At 43.9% G+C, this 26,729-nt stretch overlaps 1 protein-coding gene and 1 long non-coding RNA gene across 28 annotated transcripts in view; one reads left to right on the plus strand and one right to left on the minus strand.

Moving 5' to 3' along the window:
- LOC118639770 overlaps window positions 1-26,729 on the plus strand; it is a 69,095-nt gene that overhangs the window by 36,678 nt on the left and 5,688 nt on the right. For 5 of the 8 annotated variants that reach the window (XR_004961288.1, XR_004961287.1, XR_004961282.1 and 2 more), the window contains 2 exons: window positions 9,567-9,695; window positions 21,768-21,871. This is a non-coding gene — a long non-coding RNA (uncharacterized LOC118639770). Of the gene's footprint in view, window positions 1-20; window positions 124-9,563; window positions 9,696-21,767; window positions 21,872-26,729 lie in introns of those variants that run through there. The other 3 variants (XR_004961285.1, XR_004961283.1, XR_004961284.1) reach the window with 3 other exon arrangements.
- Window positions 1-26,729, minus strand: part of MTMR3 (myotubularin related protein 3) — a 160,979-nt gene that overhangs the window by 2,360 nt on the left and 131,890 nt on the right. For 11 of the 20 annotated variants that reach the window (XM_036276202.1, XM_036276201.1, XM_036276204.1 and 8 more), the window contains 11 exons: window positions 22,939-23,144; window positions 22,323-22,454; window positions 21,128-21,239; window positions 12,349-12,544; window positions 11,369-11,554; window positions 8,418-8,588; window positions 6,553-6,698; window positions 4,219-5,638; window positions 2,957-3,067; window positions 2,400-2,488; window positions 1,660-1,686 (listed from right to left, as the gene is read on the minus strand). In XM_036276202.1, the coding sequence (XP_036132095.1) occupies window positions 1,660-1,686; window positions 2,400-2,488; window positions 2,957-3,067; window positions 4,219-5,638; window positions 6,553-6,698; window positions 8,418-8,588; window positions 11,369-11,554; window positions 12,349-12,544; window positions 21,128-21,239; window positions 22,323-22,454; window positions 22,939-23,144 (2,796 nt within the window). The remainder of the gene's footprint in view (window positions 1-1,659; window positions 1,687-2,399; window positions 2,489-2,956; window positions 3,068-4,218; window positions 5,639-6,552; window positions 6,699-8,417; window positions 8,589-11,368; window positions 11,555-12,348; window positions 12,545-21,127; window positions 21,240-22,322; window positions 22,455-22,938; window positions 23,145-26,729) is intronic. The other 9 variants (XM_036276207.1, XM_036276208.1, XM_036276209.1 and 6 more) reach the window with 6 other exon arrangements.

Raw genomic sequence — 26,729 nt, forward strand, 5'->3', positions numbered from 1 at the left:
CTTTCACTTGGTTGTTTCAGTCTCATTACTATGGCTCAAGGTTACCAGGTCTACAGGAGGATGTTGCTCAGAGATCTGTGAGAACAAATAAGCCCAGGGCAGAAGCAGCTGCTAACTCTATGGGTAAGTCCTGGCCCAGAAAAACCCAGTGGCCACACCACCTGGGCAACAGCCTCTATGTAGCGATTACAAAGATGTCAGAGTCCAATGGAACTCCCCCAAACCCCACAGATGAGAGACAATACCCTGCCCCGCTGGGGAGTGAGGAGCCTTGCCCAAAGGGCCACTTCCCCAGAGGCCCAGAGGCTCAGAGGCAGCAACAGCAACATGGAGAATAGACTGCTGCCATCTAGGACTGCTCTGCTTCCAGCATGCAAAGCCAGTAGACAAGCAACCACTGACAGACACATGCTCAGGGTGAAAGGACAAGAACACAGATAAACACATGTGCACACACATCCCCTTATTAGATAAGTATCAGTCAACTATGGCTCACTCCTCTACCCCCATGCATCGCCAGGGACTATCAGCGCTCTACCTGAAGGCCTGAATGTACCCAGGCCCCATGCCTCCCTCTTCTCCACTTAAAAGCCCAGCTTTGATGTGTCTGTGCAGCACAGGTCAGCACACCCAAACAGATACCTCTTCACAGCTAACAGGAAAGGGAACTAGCAGAGGATGAGTTTCTGCCCACCTTACATACCCACTTTTTCTGGGCACTAAAGGACAAATCAATCCCAATAACCCCAAGAACAGGAGTCTCCAAGGAGCCTAACAAAGCCTGCCAAAACCTTGGAGAAAGCAGCAGAGAGAAATTCCTCTTAGCCAACGTCACTCACTACCTTTCATTTACGCTCCTCAGAAAGCAAACCCACTACTAGATTAAGGACCACTTAGGCACAGAGGAGAAAATAATGAATACCCTTTTAGGACAAAAGAATACCACAAAAGGGAAAGCTGAGACACGAGACTAATGGAAGGACAGACCTAAAACACAAAACTTCTAGAACCCGATAAGTACTTCACAACTGTATTCTGGTAAGTCAGTAGGAATCTGTGGTTACACAGAAAAATTACCTAAATCTATTTCGGAATATTTACATTTATTTACCATACCCATTAGAGTTCAGCTCAAAGGCCTGACATAAATTTGATGAGTTAAGCTTTTCAATCTGACTTCTTTCAGGGGATCCTGACAGACCCTAAGTGGAGTCTTCCCTTAAAGTCATCCATGTTAAAACGGTTCTGGAAAGACAACTTCTGTTCTTTTTTTTTTTTAAAGCAGTGATGCTGTTCGACTCAGAAGTCATTGGCATTATTCTGCCATCTCAAAGAATGATTGACCCAAAAGAAACAGCTCTAAAAATCCAACAGGCTATTCCACAAGACCAGCCCCTGCTGAAGCACCACTTTTCTTGTCACAAGCATGATGGCTCAGCTGACCTGTGCAGGCAGGAGGGGAGTATAGGGTTGCAGCCTGACTCAGCACTAATGGTCTCCTCAGCTGACTGGTTTGATTCCCCCTGAAGCCCACCTGCCTTGCTGTGCTCCCAGTCCCAGGTTACATCCCAATGAGTGCAGAGAGGGGGAAATGGCAGCATTAGTGTGAAGTTATTGTAGATGTGCAGACATCACAGACAGGTTGTTGCAAATGCTCACCACGTTTGATCAACACGGTCAGTGTCCCTGCAAGGAGGGGAGAAAGAGCTCAGAGAAGCCAACCAAAGACATTTGGGCTTGGGGTGCAGGGTGGAGAAATATAAATCCTAGAAGTATCATTACCAGACAAAGAGGTGGTTCCATTTTTGAACTGAGTTCACGCAGGTGTATAAGTTATGCCACAATTCACATAAACTTCCTATACCAAAAACACTGAACATCCTCCAGTCACCACCCCAGGTGGGGCAAAGCATCCCTAGCAACTCACTATCCAACCAAGAAGGAAGAGGTCAGGAGCCTAAAGGATTAAAGACTATGTCCTCTGCTATCCCACTACTTCTGCTCACCACTGGTACAAAGGAAAAAAAGTTTGGGGTCAGGAAAACCACTTTTGCTCATAGCAGCCATGTTGAATGGGAAGTAATTTTATTTTAGGAATAAGAAATGGTGGTTTTCGTGGTGGCTGTTGCTCCACCAATCCAGGAAGCGAAATAAAACAAAAAGGGACATAATTTGCACATTTCAAAATTTAGTCATGATCATTCTGATTTAGAAGACACCAAATGCAGTTCTGCAAACACAATTTCAGAGGCACAAAGCATGAACTGGAGGTCCTATAGACCCTGGGGCCTGCCTTAGAATATTGCCAGCCAGATGCCTGCATCTCTCCAAACTACTGGCTCCATGGGCCAAATCTCAGCCCCACACCCTGGCCCACCCACAACATCCCCCAGTGGCACCTGCAGTGGTGCTTCCTGCTGGCGAGCCAGAAGGCGCTGTCACACGCATAGCAGTGGGCAGCCAGATGATCAGGGAGCCAACGGGTCATCTGTAAAACAGATGGGGCCAGGTTAATGACAGGAAATGGGCCATCCAGCTGGAGCCAGCAGAGCCATGCTGGGGGCAGCAATAGTCACAAGGACTACACTGGCTCTGGTGGCACCAGACTAGCAGGTCTGATGTCAGCAGTACAAGAAACGCGTCCAAATCGTTTTCCTGGAGGGGACTCCAAACTCCCCTGAGATAAAATGGCAGGCAGCAGCAACTTGGGTCACTAAGAGGGCTGGCAAAGCTCCAGTTCATACAGGCAATGAGGAGAGAGGGCCAGCTTGCTGAGTCTCCCTGGCTTAGAAATTCTAGGCTTGATGGGGATTCACAGGCGCTGAAATTCAGAGGCTCAAGGCTGTGTGCACTATGAGGTCATTCCTTGGCCAGGGGAATGGGGTAGGGATGGGGATGGAGAAGAACTGCAAAACAGTTGCATGGAAGGCACTCAGAACAGGGGCTGAGCCTGTACCTCCGTGTCCTGTTTATCCACCTGCTCCCAGCTGGCTTCAGAGAAAATCTCTGTGCTGCAGCAAGACAAAGAGTTCTGATCCAGATTGCTTTCCGAGTCGGGGATTGAAGTCTGTTGGCAAACAAACACAGCTGAAGAGAATGAACCTGGTCTCCTCCCAGAAGAAGAAGAAAAGGCTTGGAAAAGAAGGGGGAGCACTAGGGACTTTGAGTGGGCCTGGGTGTTAAGGCTGCCGAATCTGTAGGTACATCAGCCACCAAGATATACGTTCAGCAGGTGCAGAAACAGGGTTGAGCTCAGCTGGAAGAGAGATACACAGGTCTAAGGCTCTGTGCAGTGATTCTGAAGTAGAAAGATGGACCCTGGGTTCCAGGAAGTGAATGGGGCAGAAGTGACCAAGATGGAGTGGGAACTCAGTGTCAGCTGCTCCTATGGGCCTGTCAATCCAACCCTGCCATTTACATCAGTGTATCGAAACTGAGTGATTTGAGCAAGTCCTCCTTTTTCTGAAGGACTTTTTGGGAAAATGAGAAATCATTAGTATGAAGGAAAAACTGAAGTTGGTTTTAATTGAAAGTCATTGATGAGCCCACCTTTAATGTATGCTGACTGCCTCAGAGCCAGGCTCACACTTGTACTTCAACACCAAGTACTTGAACATCTGCACACCCAGTGAGGAGGAAGCCCTCTTGAGAACCTCCCCTCAGATACCCCCACTTCCAGTTACCAGGCCCCATCAGTGCTAACTTGCGAGTCTAGAAACCAATTACTTCCCATTTCTACTGCCATCACCTGCCAAAGAGTAGACACAAATATGTGTTGGAAGAAAAAAAAGAACCAAACCTTCACAGGTACAGCCCATGGCAGGGGCGGGGGCTAATAAGTTTACTAGCTACTAGGGTAGGACAAGCACTACAATTCAACAGGAATGTTTGACGTTGTCCTACAAATGTCATTCTGCTCAGGAATTCCTGCCCTTCTTAACTTAAGAACCTCTCTGCAAAGAAATTTGACGAACTATGTAGTGAGTGCTAGCTCTCTTCCTTATTCTAACTGCCTAAACAGGACACCCATGGGAAGTAAGCAAGGCAGAAAAGAAAAAGAGGCAGGCTGCCATTCACATGGCTGAGGCTGATCAGCCTCTCTCAGCAGGGGTACTCTGGACCTTTCCAATTCTTTGAGAAATCTGTACCAGTCACAAAGGGTATTTAGGCTCAGTGTGCCCTATTTCCTTGGGCAGCTATGAAGCACAGTATACTCACTTCATCCCCAAAGTCCCCATTGAAACGTAGAGAGCTGGTCAGGTACTGACTCTCCAGGCGACTCCTCAGTTCCTGGACTTGTTTCTTCAAGGTCTCCACTTCCTGTTGGTGGCCTGATTCAATCTGACGCAGGCGCTGTTGGATAGTGTCCGTGTACACAGGCATGCCATCATCGTCCAGGTGGCTGCGAGAAGGCTGGTCAGGGCTGCCAGTTGCAGACGGCCTCCCTGTCTGGCTGTGCAGCCACTTGTGGTGCAAGTTCCTCGAGTGTAAGTGGGCAGAACTGCAGCTTGTGGCAGACAGCTGGCAGCTCAGCGAGTCTTTGCTCTTACCAGCTTCCCCATTGGCACAGTGCCCATTGGGGGTGGGGTACTTTTGGAGGATGCTAAGCCCTGGGGGCTGCTCTGAGGCCTTATTTTCGGTCTCTTGGACACCGTTGCACACAAGCCCCTCTTTACATTCGGCTACAGGCAAGGCACAAGAAGAACGTGCTGGGCTGTGGGTGCTGCTAGGGGAAGTCCTATGCACCACAGATCCTACTTGGGGCCTCTCAGCCAGGCTCCTCTCTGGAGGCCTGGGTTCCACGGCTTGAGGAAGCATGTCCTTGCCACTGAACCTGTCACTGTTTACCAGGCAAGGTCTATGATGGCCTTGGGACCCACTTTCTGACTTCACTTTATCTTCCATTAACATGTGCAAGGAACTGTCTATGTTTGGTCTTCTGCCCTCAAATGGGACTTGGGAGAGCAGCAGAGAACTTGACTGTGAGGTACCATAACTAATATTTGCATCTACTGGGATTGTAAGAATTGCTTCCTCCTTGTCCTCTGCAACAGCTCCTATCTGAAGCTGTTCCACAGGGACCTCCTGGACATCCTCTCCCCTGGGGGGCTCCTGGAGAGAACTGGGAAGAACACTATGCCCACCCTGCTGGTCAGGAATACCCTGTGAGAAGAGAGAAAAGCTGATGCTTGAAGGGCTCCTCAAAACAGCAGCATCCAGTGGTGGTGTTTGGTGAACTATAATGGCTGAGCTCTCAGGGGCCTTTCCTCTGCTTTCTTTTTCTAAGAGAGCCTCCTCCGTGATTTCCTGCATCTCGATGCTCCCTCTGTGGCCAGTCTCCTCTACTCCACTCTCCTCTTTGGTGGCCTCTTGCAAAATGTTCTCCATCTGCCCCTCAGCCACTCCAGCTGCAACAGACAGCTCTGCACCACCTGGCACTTTGGTTGGCTTCCCCAGGCTGTCATGATCAAGAGGCTCCTCTCCAGGACCAGCCAGGCTGCTCAATTCTAGTGAGCGCCTGTGCTGGTGCTCCTGCCACTTTTCATTCAGGCTTGGGTCGCTACTGCGCCGGCTGGCTAGAGGCACTGTGTTGTCGCAGGCTGTGGTCAGATTGTCAAATGATCTAGTCTTTGGTAGCCTAAAGGAAAGAAATTTGGAGGAATGAGACTCTGAGGCTGTTCAGAGGGGAAGTAGGAAACAACAGGTTTTAACAGGCTATGGCATCTCTGAAGTGCGGCTCAGATTGCTGGAAAGGCAAAGCTCCAGAACCAATCCTTCTTTAAGTCTGCAGACTTCCTCTTGCACCATCCCTACCCTATGCCTGATATTTACAAATAAGCTAATAGCAAATGCTACTTTAAAAAGACGTTCTTCATGATACTGCTGTGTTTTTCAACTACTGGCAAAGAAAAGTAAGTACCGCTAACTTCCTGATATTATATTATTTTTAATTAATTAATTAATTATTTATCAGTCTGAATTCAATAAAGTTAATTCAGTGGCTGAAACTGAAGCCAGAGGGTCACAAGGAACCCAGAGGATTTGCTCCATTACTGAGAAACTGCTCGGTGCCTGTAGCAGAACAAAGCAACAGGGCCCAATGAGGCTTCAGGAAATGAGGCTCTTGTATATAGCCTAGTAGCCCAGAACCCTTACACATTTCCTGAGGAAACTTCAGAGATCTAAGAAAACGTGTAGAGCCCTGGCCGGTTTTGCTCAGCGGTTAGAACATCGGCCTGCAGTCCAGAGAGACCTGGGTTCAGTTCCCGCTAAGGGTGTTTGTCCCCAGCCCTGGTTGGGTCGTGTGGGTGGCAACAACTCGATGTGTCCCTTTCACGTCGATGTTTCCCTCTCTCTCTCTTTATCTCTCTTCCTCTTTCTCCTTCCCACTCTATCTGAACAAGAAATGGAAAAATATCCTCAGGTGAGGATAAAAAAAAAGAGAATGTGTGGAGTTGGCCAATGTCAGGATCTCTGAACAACCCTGGGTGTGTCCTAACAGAGGAATACACCACACAAGATTTAAGGCCTTGGCATCAACCCTAGGCTCACCGGCTCAGGAGTGGATCGTCAGGGCTGCTGCCAGGGGCTGGGTATGGTGCACAGCTGTCATCCACAGGGGTGGACGGGGACGGGCAGGGCAGGTACACTGCACTCCACAGCATCAGGTTACGCACGTGACACACAGGGTACAGCACCTAAGGAGAGAGTAGAGGACACAGATTTAACAAGTCCCAACAAGTCTTTTAGAATGTCTAGAAATAAGGGTCAAGAATAAGCACCAAGCTGGAATACCCAACAGGTCTTGGCAATTCTCCAAAGGGAATTAGCATCAGTGGACACAAGTCTATCTCCCAAGAGGGCCTATATAAGATTAGGGATTTTGGCCCTGGCCGGTTTGGCTCAGCGGTTAGAGCGTCGGCCTGCGGTCCTGAGAGACCCGGGTTCGGTTCCCGCTGAGGGCGCGTACCTCGATTGCAGTTTGTCCCCAGCCCTGGTCGGTTGTGCGGGTGGCAGCCACTCGATGTGTTCCTTTCACATCGATGTTTCTCTCTCTCTCTCTGTTCCTCTCTCTCCCTCCCACTCTACCTGAACAAAAAATGGAAAAATGTCCTCGGGTGAAGATAAAAAAAAAAAAGATTAGGGATTTTGGCAACATTTTTTTTCATTTGAGAGGCTCTTATGGGCATGAACACCTAAAGCGTTTTTTAAAATCCATTTCTCAGGTCACCTTTACTGAAAGACTGGCTTTCATCAACTTAATTTATTGTGTTTTTTTTTGTTTTTGTTTTTGTTTTTTATCCTCACCCGAGGACATTTTTCCATTTTTTGCACAGATAGAGTGGGAGGGAGAGAGAGGAAGAGAGAGAGAGAGAGAAACATCGACGTGAAAGAGACACATCGAGTGGCTGCCACCCGCACGACCAACCAGGGCCGGGGACAAACTGCAACTGAGGTACATGCCCTTAGCGGGAACCGAACCCGGGTCTCTACGGACCGCAGGCCAATGCTCTAACCGCTGAGCCAAACCGGCCAGGGCTAATTTATTGGTTTTACTGCATAAGAAAGTGAGTCTTTTCACTAAATGGTGACCGTTCCCTCGCACAAAAACTTAGCTTCAGAAGACACTGATCTATTTTATAGGATCATTTAAATTAATCATGTGAAAAGGAGGGAAATTTCTCCCTGTATTGTTACTTCACCAGCAGGCACAGTGAAGGAGAGAAGCAGTTAGCTTAAATCTTTCCTCTCTACTTAAATGTAGTGAGAAGCACATTAATAGTCCAGCAAAGCAGTATAACCTCTGATTAGCCTTTTGACTTTAGTATTTACGATGCACTCTGAATTTAAGGAACATTACCGTATATCAACACATAGATAGATGTAAGTGCCTCCTTTTCTCTGATTAACAGATGTTCCTTAGAGAAACAAAGTCTTAGAGGACCTGCCAGTTCTCCATGTAAACAAAGAAACACAAAGACACACATGCTAATGTCTGAGACAGAAACTACAGTGGATATCATCACTTGATGATACCGTAAAGGTGCGGGGGGCCTGGTGGCAGCCCCTTCTGAGTATCCGGGGAACAACTTTAGTGCCTCTACCACTCATTATACAGAACATGCTAGGAATAAGTTAGCTCTGGTGGAGGTGCCAGAAAAGCTTCATGTTTAAAGTGGCAAAGTAGGGATGTGTATTAAGTCAAACCACCCTGATAAAAGTGGTCAGAAGCAGGTCACAGCATCACCAGAAAACAGGCCTTTCTCAGGACAGAGTGGTTGGAAAAAAATGGAACTAACCCACCAAGAGACAACAGAGAGCCTTTGAGAAAACAGTCACTACTAAAAAGGCTCCTAAATGTCCCCACCCATAAATTCCTTCTGCTGTTCAAAGAGGAAAGGCTGACAGGTACATACGGCTTCTGATTGAGAAGAATACAGTAGGTTTTTGAAAGCCTTGTTGCCTGCCCGAAGCAGCGACCACACAGAACATGTCCGTTCCTGAGTATGCTTTTCCCCTCTCTCCTTGGAGTTGTTGCACAGGAATGTTCCAAAGAGGCAGGAGTAGGTATGTTGCACCAGTTTCACCTATGGGAGTCCAATAAGGTAAAATCAAGCAATAGGGTATGCATTCTCTGGGGAAAGGTCTTTCCAGACATCTCTGAGAGCACTTCCGTTCACACTCAGTAAGGATGGGAGAACCAATTAAAACTACGCAATAGCCACCTCTTCACAACACTGATTTCAGAGTACCAACCCCAACCACCATTACTCCTGAGTCAAAATAGCAATCACATAATTGACATACCCACTCCTCTTGCCTCTCTGATAGTCTCTGAGGTACTAAGTTAACAGTCACTCTCAAGAGCAACAGAGCATGTAAACTGTACAGGAGCAGGTCAGTATGCAACCCAAGTCTGAACTGACAGCCCACATATAAACTTTTCTTTCAACAAATGGTTACTGAGCATCTCACATACCCCAGACATTTCTATAGGGCTGATATACAATAATCATCAGATAGCTCTCCTACCCTTATGGAGCTTATCCTAGTTGTGAGAGAGGATGACCAGTGCTATGGACAATAATACGGTAGAGTAAGAGGGGCAGAGCACATGAAGGGAAAGCCTTCTTGGCCCAAGACCTGACAGAATTAAGAGAGAGGTCATGTGGGTATCTGGAAGGAAAATGCTCAGCAGAGGTAACAGCAAGCACAATGGTTTTAAGGTGAGCGTATGCTTATGATTTCTGAGGAACAGATGGAGGCCAATGTGACTAAAGGACACTGCACAGAAGAATGGTAGGAAATGAAGCTAGACAGGTAACCTTTAGGGGAGACCTGCAGGCCATCTTTAAGGACTTTGACTTTTACTTTGTAAAATGGAAAGTTGTTGGAGGTTTTTCCACAGAGGAATTAACATGGTCTATATTATGTTTTAGAAGGATCCCTTTGGCTGATGGATTGACTCTCTTGAATTGGGGCAGGAGGTGGATAGTGGCTTAGACTCGTGTGGAAACAGTAGAAACAGCAATAAGTAATCAGATTTTAATATATTTTGAAAGCAGAGCTGCAGAATCTGTTGACAGACTAAATGTGGAATATGAAAGAAACAGAAGAATTGAGGATGACAAAGTTTTGCCCTGAACAAATGGAAGGATTGAATTGCATTTGGTGAGATGGAAGACTTCTGAAAGGTCAGGTTTGGGGGTGGGGATATGTGGAAATCAAGAACTAAGTTTTGAAAACGTTAAGTGTGAAATACCACTAAGACATCCAAGTGGAGATATTAAGTAGTCATAGTTGGATATGTGAGTCTAGAGTTAAGTGGAGAGGTCTGGGCTGATGATGTATAAATGTGGCAATCTTAGCAATTAAAGCTACTGAGGTGGATGACATTCCTAGAGAGGAAATATGGCTAGAGAAGCAGCCTGAAGGCTGAGCCCTGAAGCATTCCACAATTCAGAACAACCAGCAAAGGACACAGAAAGAAGCAGCTGGTGAGGTAGAGGAGAACTAAGAGTGAGTGCGTGTTGGAAGTCAACTGTTTCAAGAAAGAAGTGATTAAACTGTGCCATATATTAATGATGTATCAAAGATGAACACAGTCAAAAGGTACAGACTTCCAGTTATAAAATAAATAAGTTATGGAAATGTAATGTACAGCATGGTGACTACAGTTAATAATACCATATTGCATATTTGAAAGTTGAAAAGTTCTTGTTACAAGGAAAACATGGTGTCAGATGTTAACTAGATTTATATACAACTATCAAATCATTATGTTGTATACCTGAAACTAGTTGTCAATTATTCCTCAATTTAAAAAAGATGAATGCACACAGACTGACAGAACTATAAATAAATGAGAATTAAATATTTTTAAAAAGATGAAGACTTAGAGCTTATCACTAGATTAGCAACATGGTCACTGGTCACCTTAACAAGAGCAGCTCTGATAAAGAGGTGGGGTGAACACCTGAATAGAATGGGTTTAAGAGAGAATAGGAAGAATTTAAATAGTCAATTTAAATGTACTATTTTCTTTTTTTTTTTTTTTTTTTTTTTAAATGTACTATTTAAATAGTACATTTAGTAGTAAATGTAGTAGACTTGAGGAGCTCTGCTGTGAAGAAATGAGATAGTAGCTAGAGGGGGGTACAGGACTGAGAAAGTGTAATGAGATGAGAGCCATTAAACTGTTTGTATGCTGATGGCAATGACATGGTAGAAAGGGAAACATGCCAATGCAAAAGGCAGAGAGGAAAAATGCTAGAGCCAGGCAGCTGTGCAGAGGAGAGAAGACAGGAAATGGTGAATAAGTGGAGGGGGCTGAGAGTATGGGACAGATGTAGGGGGTTTGGCAGATGAACTGGGGGGAGCAGAGGACACTCTATTGTTTCTATTTCTGGCTGCTATTTAAGGCTTCTATCATCCATTTTAAAAGCTTATGTCCTGCCAGTATGGCTCAGTGGATTGAGCATCATCCAATGGACAGAGAGATCCTGGTTTGATTCTGGGTCAGGACACATACCTGAGTTGCAGGCTCGATCCCCAGTAGGGGGCATGCAGGAGGCAGCTGATTAATGTTTCTCTCTCTCTCCCTCTCTCAAAAATCAGTAAAAAAATATTTCTTAAAAAGTTTAGTTTAAACCAACTCAAAGACTATACAAACCTAGCACACCTGGATTCAAGGAATAAACAAACACTTATTGTTTTTCAATTTAAGAAATGGGAGAAAGAATAGCCCCTCTATTAAATTCTAAAAAGGATACACAGTTTCAAGTGAAAACTTGCCCACTAACATTTACATCGATACCCCCACGAATTTAGAAGGTCCCCAAAACAAAGAATCTATGCCCAAACTCACAAGGAATGCTTCATTGAACTCAAAAGAGCAAGGAAATTGCCTCTGAAGCTGATGAACGCAGTCAAGCCACTGCAGAAACACTGGGCAACGTTCATTTAGATCATCTGAGTTCTCTCCATGACCACACCGGTCAGCAAACTTGTGGCCAAAATCTAGCCACTCCATCTCCACGAGGACCTGGAATCCCTGCAGGGAAGCAACCAAGAGAGACAATTTGTGCTTGTCTATCCAGACTGTGACAGTCCTGAGCCTGGTGTCACTAGCAGTGAACCCTTTTAAAAGCCTCCCAGTAAGCCCATCAGACGAAGGCCTGGATCCAGCCTCAAGGCCAAAGGCTTCATCCCTGATGAGACACATGCTTAAGCCAATTTTCCCATTCCCTCAACTCCATTCCAGAAGCATCAAAAGCCTTTCTTGAGTTTATATATACTTTTAGCCTCTTTCACTCACTACATAAAGTCACTTTTCCCCTTAAAACTTTTTTAATTTTAAATGTCTTTCATGTTATACTTACAAAGAAAGTCATGTCTGTAAAATCTTTCCTAACCCTGATTTACATATATTTTAGGACACATTTATGGTTTTTCTTATATCTTTAACCCAACAGGAGGTTATTTCAGAGTAGAGCTCTTTCTCTACAGAACACTCTGGTGATCTCTACAACCATAATAAGTATACCAAGATCCTTCTATAGAACTCCATTTTCCTGGGGTAGCCAAAATTTTTCTAAGTAGCTAGACTACCAAGTAAAATATATCTGTATTTTCAATACTTTGTTATCTATAATCTGCCCAATTTAAAAGGCAAGAATTGTAGGGGGGCACCACCACAATTTAGCTCAAGGTAAAAGAGCAATGATTTAAAAACAAAAAATTTCACTTTCGTTAGACCTAACCACATGACCAAAACTAATTATAAACCCTCTAAGGTGTCCCCCACTCACCCTGAAATACCAAATCCTTCTCCCTGGATGCACCCACCTCTATGGTTCGATAATAAGGGTCCAGCAAGAGCTTAGCCAATGCCACAATCTGGGGGGTGCGGTCCCAGCCATCTGAGCAGTGCACTAGCACTGGTCGCTGATCACGATCCACAGCATGCACTACCAGAAGTGCCGACTTCAAAAGCACAGATAGGTGATGGAGCCATTTTGTGCTTTCAAGAGCTGAGAGCCAACTATAAAAATAAAAACAGAAGGGGATAAGGAAATGCTGACTCCTGATTTATGTTACTGCATCATGCCAAATATCTGTCAAATTAAAAAGCAATTCCCAAGGACTTTTCCCTCCAAATAAAACACTGCCAAAACAAACAGAAAACTTCAGTGTCTTTATAAAATACAGACAAAGATGATGCACAAACCCTACTATGCAACAGAGAAAAGCCTCAGAAATAAGACAGTCTGCCCTGGCCAGTTTGGCTCCGTGGTTAGAGAGTCAGCCCACAGACCAGAGTCTCGGGTTTAATTCTGGTTAAGGGCACATACCTTGGTTCTGGTTCAGTCCCCAGCTCTGCTTGGAGTTGTGCAAGAGACAACCAATCTATGTGTCTTTCTCACATCAATGTTTCTTTCTTTCTTTCTTTCTTTCTTACTTTCTTTCTCTCTCTCTCTCTCTCTCTCTCTCTCTCTCTCTCTCTCTCTCTCTCTCCCCCCCCTCCCTTCCTCCCTCCCACTCTCCCACTCTATCTGAAGATAAATGGAAAAATATCCTCTGGTGAGTATTTAAAAAACAAACAAACAAACAAACAAACAATAAGAGAAATAGGATAGTCTTTAATAGGACTTGTGTTTTTTTTTTGTGGTTAATCTTCACCAGAGGATATTTTTTCCATTGAATTTTAGCGAGAGTGGAAGGGAGGTGAGGTGGAGGCAGAGAGAAACATTGATGTGAGAGAGACACATCAGCTGGTTGCCTCCCACATGACTCCAAATGGGGTTGGGGACTGAACCTGCAACTGAGGTACAAGCCCTTGACCAGAACTGAACCTATGCCTCTTTGGTCCACAGGTTGATGCTCTAACCATTGAACAACCAGAGCAAGACTACCTTTGGTTCCAAAAATCTATGGCTAATTTCTCAGATAATTAGTATTTAGTATTTTTCAGTCTGTAGCAGGTATACACCCAGTTTAAAAAACTAAAAAAAAGGTAGTTCTTTCTGAAATCTCTTGAAGCAAATGCAGCCACTTCTGAGATGTAAAACAGAAAATACTTAGACATTTATATTTAACGATCAGCAACTTGACCCAGTAAGTTCTCAAAAAAAAAGTACAGAAAACTCATGAAAATAAGTATGTCTAGTTAGCTGGAGGCCACATTCAAGAATGGTATATACGCCCTGGCCGGTTTGGCTCAGCGGTTAGAGCGTCGGCCTGTGGTCCGGAGAGACCCGGGTTCGGTTCCCGCTAAGGGCACGTACCTTGGTTGCAGTTTGTCCCCGGCCCTGGTTGGGTCATGTGGGTGGCAACCACTCGATGTGTCGCTTTCACGTCGATGTTTCTCTCTCTCTCTCTCCCTCCCACTCTATCTGAACAAAATATCGAAAAATGTCCTCGGGTGAGGATAAAAAAAAAAGAATGGTACACACAACAACGCCTGTTACTCACACCCTAATATTGCTCAAGTCTTGAATGTCTATTGACTAAAATTGGATAGGCCCAAACTAATAATTTAGATTTATGCAAATTAGTACATCAATGGGTACACAGTTATTACTGGGCTTAACAGAGACTGGATCCAGCAGGGATCTAGAAGACCCTTTTCTCAAAAGGCCTTTAGGAAGACTCAGATTGCAAGAACTGCCCGAGAGTAATCACAAGCTGATCACACCTATCTTTTAACTGTGTTGACAGTTTGTTTCTTGTGCCCTGTCAGGAATTCCATGCCCCTTCTCCCTCCAAAAAAGTTCTCTGATTTCTCCAAAATGCAATCAGGTTTATATTAAGACCACAGTCTAGCCCTTCGAACACCGAGTCAGAAGAGTGAATAAATACTTCTGCCAGGGGGCTCTGAGAGAGCTGTTGCCAAGAATACTATAAAGGGCTATTAAACCCCAGGGAATGGGTGAATTTTTGGAATAATCCAACGAGGGGGGGGGGTGTCTTTCCAGGTAAACAGACAACAGAATATAATGCATAAGTACTGGTTTCACATGGATTAATTTGATCTACCAATCAGACTCTAGATCAGTGGTTCTCAACCTTCCTAATGCCGTGACCCTTTAATACAATTCCTCATGTTGTGGTGACCCCCAACCATAAAATTATTTTTGTTGCTACTTATAACTGTAATTTTGCTACTTGTTATGAATCGCCATCGGAAATATGTGTTTTCCGATGGTCTTGGGCGACCCCTATGAAAGGGTCGTTTGACCCCCAAAGGGATCGCAACCCACAGGTTGAGAATTGCTGCTCTAGATCCTCACAGGGCAGACACTGTATTTCAGGCATATTTGAACCCCCAGCACAGTGCCCAGCATAGAGTAAAGATTCCTAATGTTCATATCATGGGTTAAAAAATAAGCAAAACTTAATCCCAAGACTTTCTATCTCCTAATAGGTACCCAAGAAACATTTTTTGCTAGTGGATCAACTATTTATTCTCATTCCTCACTTAGTCTTGAAAGAAGCTAAAAAATAAGGCTTAGGAGAGCAAATACTAAATTATCTCCTGGCCCCTGGAGAAACAGTAAACGAGAACTAGTATAAGGTTCTCTTGAACCTAACTGAATTATTCATACATACCAGTTGGTGCTGTCCATGCCTAACAGAGAATCTACACTCAAAAATCTGCTTACCAAGGAGGTACTGAGAGATTCCATACTCCCTTGTCCTACTCTAAAATTGAAGTAGAACTATACTGTGCCCTAGCCCTCCACAGCCACAAACGAGTGTTAAGAGGTTTGTTTACAACTGGTCCCACCACTGCCACAGCTTCCTTTTTCCCTCAAGGGAGGTTTTAGTACAATTTTATGACTTGCAGCCAAAAGACAGACAAAGCCGGAGGGGGGTTGGGGGACTGAATGAAAAAGGTGAAGGGATTAAAAAGTATAGTTGTCCCTCACCACTTTGAGCTTTGACGTGCACAGCTTCAACAGAGTGGCGAAGTGGCGAGGGATGACTGTATATAAATAAAGAATCCTACTTTGCGGCAATTCATTTATCGCAGTAGAGTCTGGAACTGATTAACTGTGATAAACGAGGGCCGGCTGTACAAATTGGTAGTTACAAAATAGTCTTGGGGGCCTGGCCGGTGTGACTGAAAGGTCCCTGGTTCAATTCCTGGTCAGGGCACATGCCTGGGTTTTGGGCTCAATACCCAGTGGGGGGTGTGCAGGAGGCAGCCAACTGCTGTTTCTCTCTCACATTGATGTTTCTCTCTCCCCCTCTCCCTTCCTCTACAAAAAAAGTCACGGGGATGTAAAGTACAGCATAGGAAATATAGTCAATAATATTGTAATAATTATGTATGGTGCCAGGTGAATACTAGAAAAGTTGGGGGGAACAATTTGTAAAGTATTGTAACCACTGTGCTGTACACCTGAAACAAATACAATACTGAATGTAAAAACTAGCTGAAAAAAAAAATTTAATTTAAAAAACAAAACGTTATCTCCTTTTTATTTTTTTTTTGGCTTACTCCTCACCAAAGGATATTTTTCCGGGGGGAGGGGGGAGAAGGGGGCGGCAAAGACGCACAGACAGACAAACACATAGATAGGCTGCTTCCCGCACAACCCTCAGTCGGGGGCCAGAGATCAAAACAGCAACCTAGGCATGTGCCCTTGACTGAAATTGAACCCGAGACCCTTCGGTTCTCAGGTGACACTCTAACTGTTGAGCCAAACTGGCCAGGGTATTACCTCTTCTTTAATAAAATCACCCCAGACATTCATTTGGACCAGGCTAACACTAATTACATCTTTCTGACTGAGTTTAAAAAAGAGCTTGCCCTGGCCAGGTAGCCCAGTTAGTTGGAGCATCATTCCATACACCAAAAGGCTGCAGCTTTGGCCCAGCCAGTATGGTTCAGTGGATTGAGCATCGTCCCATGAACTGAGAGGTCTGGGTTCGATTCCAGTCAGGGCACTCCCCGGGTTGCAGGCTCGATCCTCAGTAGGGGGTGTGCAGGAGGCAGCTGATCAATGTTTCTATCTCTTTCTCCCTTCCTCGCTCTCTCTAAAAATTCAATATAAACATATTTTTAAAAATAAAGGATTGTGGGTTTGATTCCTAGTCAGGGTATATACCTAAATTACAGATTCAATTCCCTGTAAGGGCACATACAGGAGGCAACTGATCCATGTTTCTCTCTCACATTGACATGTCTCTCTCTCCTTTCCTCTCTCTAAAATCAATGAAAAAAAGATCCTCGGATGAGGATTTTTTTTAAAAGCTTAAAAAATTTTTATATATGGAAGATTAGAGATCAGGGAGTGTTGATTCTATCCCTTTCATTTTATAGACAGGAAAACCGATTTCCACAGATTGAGCCACTTAACCAAAGTCATACAGACAATTACTGGCAGATCTTCAGAGTCCTCATTTCCACGCCCCACCTTTAAAATATGTTTTCATTAATTTTTTATTTTTATTTATTTTTGAGTGTTCAGTATTTTTCCCCTTTTACTAATTTGAGAGAGAAAGGAACTGAGAGGGAGAGAGAGGGACAGAAACATTGATGAGAGAGAACATCAAATGGCCGCCTCCTGCATGTCCCCCACTGGGGATCAGGCCCACAACCCGGGCATGTGCCCTGACCAGGAATCTAACCCGAACCTCTCAGTCCATGGGATGACACTCAATCCACTGAGCCACACCGGCTGGGCCCACATCCCACCTTTAAGGAGAGAGTGCTACTAGCTGGGCTCTGTAAATGTACAGCAAGTGCAAGATGCTAACCCTCAAAGCAGAACAGCAAGCTCATTACTTCAGTCAGGCTTTTCCCCAAGGACAAGTGCTTCACCCTCTGGGCTGACTGCAACTGTGATGAATTTAATCATTTGCTACCAGGAGTTAGCACAAGTGCTTCAGGTAGTTATTTGATTTAATAAACCAAATAAAGAATGCTGCAAAACTTGATGTGATCATGAGATCTACTGACTAGAACCCAAGGAAACAGCTATGGGCTCCAGCACAAATACCAGAAAAGAGAAATTAGATCTTCTTTGGCACAATTTCTGGCTTCCTAAAATGTAAAGCAGGGGCATTTAAATATTCATGTCCATATCTATTTTACAGAGCAGTCCTCCTAATTTATCTTGTATTCAAACAGTTCCCTTGGGAGGAAGGGGTGTTATTTTACCTTCCCCACTGCAAATGCTAGCCATTCATTTTTAACAAGCAATAAAAATCATGGTAATGTTCTTAGTAAACGAGAGAGGGTTATTCAGAAATCAGAAGCATATGTAAAAGGAACTGACCTAAAGGTAAGTTTAAAAAGAGTTTAACCCGGGACTTCGGGTCAAGATGGCGGCGTAGGTAAACATGGTACTCGCCTCCTCCCACAACCACATCAAAATTACAACTAAACTACAGAACAACCATCATTCAGACCTGCCTGGAATCGAGCTGAATGGAAGTCCTACAACTACAGAATTAAAGAAGAAGCAATATTGAGTCCGGTAGGAGGGGAGGAGGTACAGATGGGCTGGTCCCACACCCACATGTGGCAGATAAAAATCAGGAGGATACCTCAGCTGTGAAGGTCCTCTCTGAGGAGCAAGGGGTCCCTGTCCCACACCAGGCCCCCAGCTCAGGGTTCTAGTGCCAGAAAGACAAGTCCCCATCACTTCTGGCTATAAAAACCAGTGGGAACTGAGGCTGAGGAAGGCTGAGGCTGCTGGAGCTCCAAACAATCCCTCTTAGAGGGCCCTCACACTTAGACTCACTCCCTCCAGGCTCCAGTGTGGGGGTAGCAACTTGAAAGGGACCAGAGACATACAGTGAAGAACTGAGTTGTCCGGCATCGGGGTGAGAGCTGAAGGGGCAGCTTTCTCCCAAACAGATATGCTGGTGGAGGCCTTTGTTCCTATGGTGAGCCCTTCCCTACAGGGCCAGCTGGCGCCATATCTGGGACTCCAACCTGGTTCACACAGTTTGCCCCGCCCTGGTGATTCCCTGAGGCCCTCCCACCCAACTTTCAGGCCCACCCAAGCTGTTTCCAATGGCTTTACCATAGGATTGGCCTGTTTGGGATCCTGCTACAGATTTTCCTAAAATCTCTCAAACAAGCAGTGTCTGGTCTCAGCCAGCCTCATACCTTTCATTAAGTGGCCCCAGGCCTGGCACTAGAAGCAGCCAGCCTTGATTCACAACTTGGCTTTGCCTGGGCACCTCCAAGCCCAGCACAAGAAGCAGCCATCTGCAGATCACTTTGCAGCTTATGCTGGGTGGCCCTGGATAGAACACAGGCAGTGGCTGACCTTGCCCCAGAGCCAGCACACCCAGTGGACAGCTTCAGACCCCATTGAAGCACTACCACCCAACCACCTCCACAAGTGATACACTCAATTAGTGGACTCAGTGGGTACCAGAACCCTGCTGAAGTAAGTCTTCCTCTGTGTGGTGAGCCCCTGCACAGCTGATTCTCCAAGGTAGCCAGAGGCCAGTGGTCAATGGACATAGTTAGTCCTTGCGGCTGATCAGCCTGAGTAAATCCCTCCCACTGACGTGCTAGCAGCAATCAAGACTCAAGGGTGTACAATCCATACAAGGGATGTACCTTTGAGGGTGATCAGGGAGGCTGTGCCACTGAATCCTACAGGACACCTACAACAATAGGCCACTCTACGAAGCCTAGGAGACATAGCAACTCTACCTAATACACAGAAACCATCACAGGGAAGCATCCAAAATGAGAAGACAAAAAAACATGTCCCAAATGAAAAAAAAGAACAAAACTCCAGCAAAAGAACTAAACAAAATGGAGATAAGCAATAAGATGCACTGTTCAAAACACTGGTTATAAAGATTCTCAAGGAACTTAGTGAGAACTTCAAGAAACTCAAGGAGAACTCCAAGGAACATAGTGAGAACATCAACAACATAAAAAAGGACCAGTCAGAAATGAAGGATGCACTAACTGAAATAAAAAATAATTTACAGGGACTCAATAGTAGAGTAGGTAAAGCCAAAAAGCAAACCATCGATTTGGAATATAAGGAAGCAAAAAACACCCATTTAGAACAGCAAAAAGAAAAAAAGAATCCAAAAAAATGAGGATAGTGTAAGGAGCCTCTGGGACAACTTCAAGCGTGCCAGCATTCACATCTTGGGGATGCCAGAAGGAGAAGAGAGAACAAGAAATCGAAAACCTATTTGAAAATATAGTAACAGAAAACTTCCCTAACTTGGTGAAGGAAACAGACATACAAGTCCAGGAAGCACAGAGTCCCAAACAAGAGGAACCCAAAGAGGTCCACACCAAGACACATCATCATCAAAATGCCAAAGGTTCAAGACAAAGAGAATCTTAAAAGCAGCAAGAAAAAAGCAGTTCATTACCTACGAAGGAGCTCCCATAAGACTGCCAACTGATTTCTCAAAAGAAACTTTGCAGGCCAGAAAAGAATGGCGAGAGATATTCAAGGTGATGAAAAGCAACGACCTACAACCAAGATTAACTCTATCCTGCAAAGCCATCACTTATAATTGATGGACATGTAAAGTTTCTCAGACAAGAAAAAGCTAAAGGAGTTCATCATCACCAAACCAGTATTATATGAAATGTTGAAGGGTTTTCTTGAAGAACAAAAATATGAACAATAAAATGGCAATTAATACATATCTATCAACAATTGAATCTACAAACAAAATGAACAAGCATAACAGAACAGACGGATAGATACAGAGAACTTTTTGTTGCTTGCCAGATGGGAGGGGTTTGGGGGATGGGTGAAAAAGATGAAGGAATTAAGAAGTACAAATTGGTTGTTAGACTGATGAACTTCAAAGGGATGGGGGAAGGTAGAGCAGGATGAGATAAACCAAAGAACTTCTATGCATATATGCATAACCAATGGACAAAGACAATAGTGTGGGGAAGGCAAGAGGGGGGTGGGAGGACATCTGTAATATATTCAATAATAAAGATAAGTTAAAAAATAAATAAGCCCTAGATGGTTTGGCTCAGCAGTTAGAGCATCAGCCAATGGACCAATGAGTCATGGGTTCGATTCTGGTCAAGGACACGTACCTAGGTTGCAGTTCGTCCCCAGCCCTGGTCTGGTCGTGCAGGAGGCAACCAGATGATGTGGCTCTACCATGCCAATGTTCCTTCTCTCTCTCCATCCCTCCCTCCCATACTGTCTGATGATAAATAGAAATGTATCCTCGGGTGAGGAATAAAAAATTAATAATTTTAAAAGTTTAACCCTTTTTAGAACATGATGAATAAATTTTGACTGGTAAAACATCCTAGTTCATAGCAGATAAGTGTCACTATAGGATGTCAGAAACCAAAGAATTAAATTACTTTTGGCCAAACACAGTGTAGAAGAGAAGGAAGAGGTTCCAGGAAAAAGAAAGCAATGTTTCCATTCTGAGGGCTGAGGTTTGTTATGTGCTGCACATTTTTAAATCTTTCAAAGGGCTGCATTTTAATCCAAGCTCCTCGTTTATGTTGCCATGCTCCTAACACAGAAAAAATACCCACAGAGATTGACAGTAAAACTGAAGTTTACCAAGAAATAGAAGGAACCTCTGAACTCATTTTTTTTAAAAAGGCAATGTAAAATTAAAGCCAAGGCCAAGGTCTTACTTTCCCGGATCTGGCATCTGTGTGCACAGCAAACGCAGAGACTGAAAACTCCTCCGAATTGAATGAATATTTGCCATCCCCATAAACACAACTTCACAGTTTGGGTAATATTCTGGAGAGAAAAACAATAAGCAGAACACAAACACGTTAAACTTATTTATTTATTTGTTTATTTTTTTAGGGAAAACCTATCATTTTATTGTGAATCTTTAAAAGCACCCAAACTTAGGTAAAACACCCCCCACCTACCAAATACATTAAATGTAAAGCCCACATGGCCAAATTTAAAAGCAGCAAAATGGCTATAAACAAACCCATTGCAGCTGCTAATGAAACTGCGGTGGTTTGTTGCCTATATTAGCTCAGTCCTTTATTATGAGGAAAAATACAGTGCTTGAATTTTACCTGTTTTTGCAAAAACAAAGGTTAGATTTGTGCAAATACTGACAAAATAGAAGCTGTTACTTAAAAAAAAAAAAAAAAAAAGATAATAAAAGATCTATATATTTCCATCTCACCCCAGTTTACTTCTTTAGTCTCAGCTAATGTGTAGCTCTGGAATCTTTTAAAAAAAACCTGGCAGAACAATGCATTTCATGCACTCAAATTTCACCTTGGTACCACTGCTTTTAATTTCCAGCCTAGATCACATCTGAATAAGGAGCTTGGTGTCCTCTACCTGTTCCATCGGCACACGACTGGCACCAAAGGGGTCCTCCTTTGGAGAAAACCAGCATTCAAACGGTAGGCATGTCATAAGTTAGGAGACAGGAGCTTTGCTAGAGTTTTGTATTTACTGCTTCAATTTCCATGACAGGTTTTCTAAGTAGAAGCCATGAGACCAGTGATGAACATACCCACTTGTCAAAGGCAACAAAAAGCTCTTAGAAGGCTAAGAAATTGAGCCACTACAGCAGCAGCTTCCAAGTATGAACAGACCTTATTATGGGAGAGAACTGACTTTCCTTATCACCTAAAGATTGGCACAGGAAAGGAGGATTATTTCGTTTCACTGCACCGCCTCCATTTTACCCCTGACAAGAGAATAGTGTTAAGAATCCAAAATACTCTGGCTCTCTCAAGATAGGTTGAGGAACATAGCTTGCCATTCATTTATTAAGAACTAAGACCCAGTTGGGCACAGGCTGGACTCACAAGGAAAGAATGTTGGGCGACTAAGCATTGTACACCTCACCTGGGCATTCACAGCCTCCTCCTTTGGCTCGGTTCGCAACAGCTGCGGCATAGGAACGTGCATCCAAGATCAAAAGCTTCTGAGGTTGGATGGTTAAACCCTCTGCTCCTGAAGCATTTGACAGAGAAGAATCTAAGAACATCAGGGAGAAAAAAATACATGAACCTGTCTCTTCTAGAATTGTGCAAAATAAGAACCGCGGACACATATTATAGTACCAAAAAAAAATTAAGTGAAATCCCTAACCAGACCTCTTGATACCTAGACTTTTCTCTTTGTTTCTATTTTGCCTACAATCTCCTATACCTCATTTCTACAATGGTGGTCCTTTAATGAAGCCTGGTGAAATTTTCTCCCATGGTCTAGAGATACTGTAGGTCCCCTATCACATATATACTCCATTCTTGTCACTACGGCAAGAAAGACAAAAAACACTCTAGTCTTCTTAAACCAAGTCTGAAACAAGGGGTCTTCTAGTTCACTGCCAAGATCTATGACTGCTCAAACAATCCCCTCAATTGAAGCTTTGTTCTCTCTTTACTATTAAAGGGCCATTTTAAGAAAGGTTCTCAATATAATATAAAAACTGCAGCTAGGGATCCAGGGAGCACCTTACCAAACTCTACATCAGAAAGGTCTCCTGCATTGGGAAAGTCTCGAGAACTGTTTCTAGTTGACAGCTTGCTGCCACTTGATCTGGAGTCGGAAGCACAAGCTTTGGCTACTGACTGCACCAGGTGCTCATCATCAGCATTTCGCCAGCCCCACCAGCTGACCTCTGGTTGTCCACAGCGGGCAATGACAGCTCCATTGCTCTGGTGCCTGTGCAAGGAACAAAACACAACAACTGTATCGTCCCAGAGGCCCCATTCAGATAGATGCTCTGTGCTCATACGAAACGTGAGGTCATGGATTTTAAATGCCTTAATTCATAGCCTGACTATAGGTAAATGGATTAGCTTCAAATCCTCTCAGGGCAGAAATCTTATATAGCAACAAATGCTATCTAGGCTTTTCTCAATTACTGTACCATTTTAGAGATCTTTGTAGAGTTACCAACAAAATAATAAATATATATTCTTAGAGAAAACAAATCAATATTCATAAAGCAAATGTCTGTACCTTTAAATTTATTTTTTTGAAAGTCAGGTAAAAAATAATCTACAAATACTACACTAATCCAGCTAATCAATAATGAAGCATTATTCTCTCCTTTTTATACTGTACCTGAATAGATGCTGAAGCAAAAAATGTGTTTCCTCATTGATTTTTGAGGGCCCACCTCAACAACTGGCTGGCTTGGAGATTAATTTCAAAACTAGATTCCACCTTTGGGACTGAAACCCTTACCTGGCCCACAGTGAACTACTTGACAAAATCTCCTGAGATTTCCTGAGTCACAAACTGCTCTTATTAGAGGCAAATAGCTCAATGAGCCAGTTACCCTTCTTTAAGCTCTCAGAAAGAAAGGAACAGCACAAACCTCAATAAGCCATACTCTCATAGATACTTTTTTAAGAAGTAAGACCAGAAATAATATTCATAGTCTACTTTAAGATTCTATTAAAACCCAGCCTGGACTTCCGGTCAAGATGGCGGCATGGGTAAATGTGGTATCGCGTCATCCCACAATCACATCAAAGTTACAACTAAACTACAGAACAACCATCATTCAAAACCGCCTGAAATCAAGCTGAATGGAAGTCCTACAACTACGGAATTAAAGCAGCAGCCACATCCAGACTGCTAAAAGGGGCGGAGGTGCAACGGCCTGGTCCCACACCCATGTGTGGCAGATAAAAATCAGGAGGATACCTCAGCTGGGAAGGTCCTCTCTGAGAACTGAGGGGTCTCCGTTTAACACCAGGCACCCCGCTCAGGGTTCCAGTGCCAGAAAGAGAAGTCCCCATAACCTCTGGCTGGAAAAACAGCGGGAACTGAGGCTCAGAAAAGCTAAAGTGGCTGGAGCCCCAGGCAGCTCCTTAAAGGGCCCACCCACGGACTTATTGGACTCACTCCCTCTAAGCTTGGAGGGGAGGCAGCTCGAGGGGCACCAGAGACATACAGGGAAGAACTGAGCTGTTTGGCACCGGAGCAGGGGCTGGAGAGGGGGCTTTCTCCAGGACAAACGTGCTGTAAGAGGCTTTTGTTCCTTTGGTGAGCCCTTCCCTGGGGCTGCAAACAGCCGCCATATCTGGGACTCCAGCAACCTGGGTCACACTGGTAGCCCCACCCTGGTGACTCCCTGAGTCCCGCCCCACCAACTTTCAGGCCCACCCAAGCTGTTGCCACTTGCTTAACCATAGGATTGGCCTGTCTTGGATCCTGCTTCAGGTTTTCCCAAATTCTTTCAAACAAGCAGCATCTGGTCTCAGCTAGCCCCATACCTCTCTTTAAGTAATACATAGAAACAAACACAGGGAGGCAGCCAAAATGAAGAGACAAACAGGTCCCAAAGAACAGAAAAAAACTCCAGGAAAACAACTAAGCGAAATGGAGATAAGCAACCTAATGATGTTGATTTCAAAACACTGCTTATAAGGATGCTCAATGAACTTAGTGAGAACCTCAGCGAACTTAGTGAGGGCCTCAAGAGCATAAAAAAGAAGCAGTCAGAAATGAAGGAGGCATTAACTGAAATAAAGAATAATTTACACAGATTCAATAGTAGAGTACGTAAATCCAAGAAGCAAACCATCGATTTGGAATATAAGGAAGCAAAAAACGCCCAATCAGAACAGCAAAAAGAAAAAAGAATCCAAAAAAAATGAGGATAGTGTAAGGAGCCTCTGGGACAACTTCAAGCGTGCCAACATTCGCATCTTGGGGGTGCCAGAAGGAGAAGAGAGACAACAAGAAATTGAACACCTGTTTGAAACAAAAATGGCAGAAAACTTTCCTAACTTGAAGGAAACAGACATACAATTCCAGGAAGCACAGAGAGTCCCAAACAAGATGAACCCCAAGAGGCCCACACCAAGACACATCATCATCAAAATGCCAAAGGTTCAAGACAAAGAGAATCTTAAAAGCAGCAAGAGAAAGGCAGCTAGTTACCTACAAGGGAGTTCCCATAAGGCTGTCAAGCTGATTTCTCAAAAGAAACTTTGCAGGCCAGAAGGGAGTGGCAAGAAATATTCAGAGTGATGAAAAGCAAGAACCTACAACCGAGATTACTCTGTCCTGCAAAGCTGTCATTTAGAATCGATGGCCATATAAAGTGTTTCCCAGACAAGAAAAAGTTAAAGGAGTTCATCACCACCAAACCGTTATTATATGAAATGATGAAGGGTCTTTTTGAAGAAAAAGATAAAATATATGAACAAACAAAATGGCAATGAATACATACCTATCGACAATGGAATCTACAAACAAAATGAACAGGTATAACAGAAACATTCTCATAGATACAGAGAACATTTTGTTGGTTGCCAGTTGGGAGGGGGGTTAGGGGAATGGGTGAAAAAGGTAAAGAGATTAAGAAGTACAAATTCATTGCTAGACTGACAAATCTCAAAGGGAAAGGGTTGAGGGGTGGGAAGAAATAAACCAAAGAACTTATATGCATAACCAAGGGACACAGACAATAGTGTGGGAAAAGGTGGGAGGGGGGTGAGAGTGGGAAGGAGGGGGTCAATGGGGGAAAAATGTGGAACATCTGTAATACATTTTACATCCAACAATAAAGATTTTAAAAATAAATAAATAAATAAATAAAATAAACCTTACTGATTCTTAAAATGCCTACTAGCATATGATAATAATAGGTGCTGGGTAACCAATGAGCTGATTGGCAGGGACTTTCGTGAACATCTTCCTCTGCAATGCTTCCCAGCAGTACCCAGGAGGAACAGTAGATGGCAGTCCTCATCCATTAAGGGCTATGGCATGATAGTAATTAAACTGCAACTGAGCAACTGCAGTTGGCAGTTTTCTGAAATGTTTTAGATGCATGAAAAAGAACTAAAACATTAAAGCTAAAAATCACTAAAGAGCATTTCTATCATTTTAACAAAGAGAACCATAATCCCTAAATTGGTGTTAGGCAAGCTTCCAAAATGACTAGAACTTTCTAATAATTACCCAATGCATGAAGAGGGGAGCTGTGAATTGCACTACAGAGGGGCGCCCTTCACAACATCTTGCTGTGTTACAGCAATCTCTGTCTTCAATGATAAATCCAATTAAGCACTTTCTCATCACAGTAGGAGAAAACACTAGTCAGATGCTGTCTGATGAGGTGCTGTCAAGTAACTGCTGCTAGTGACCTCAGTAATCAGACTGCAGTCTACAGACAATTAAATTGAATAAATGCATGTTGGATTCAGGAGCAACCTGCCACCCAGGCTGGCAAAGAGTGCTAGAGTATCCTAAAACATTCTTCAACTACCTCAATCTAACAACCCA

Source organism: Molossus molossus, unplaced genomic scaffold, assembly GCF_014108415.1.
Source record: "Molossus molossus isolate mMolMol1 unplaced genomic scaffold, mMolMol1.p scaffold_m16_p_22, whole genome shotgun sequence".
NCBI classification, from domain to species: Eukaryota; Metazoa; Chordata; class Mammalia; order Chiroptera; family Molossidae; genus Molossus; species Molossus molossus.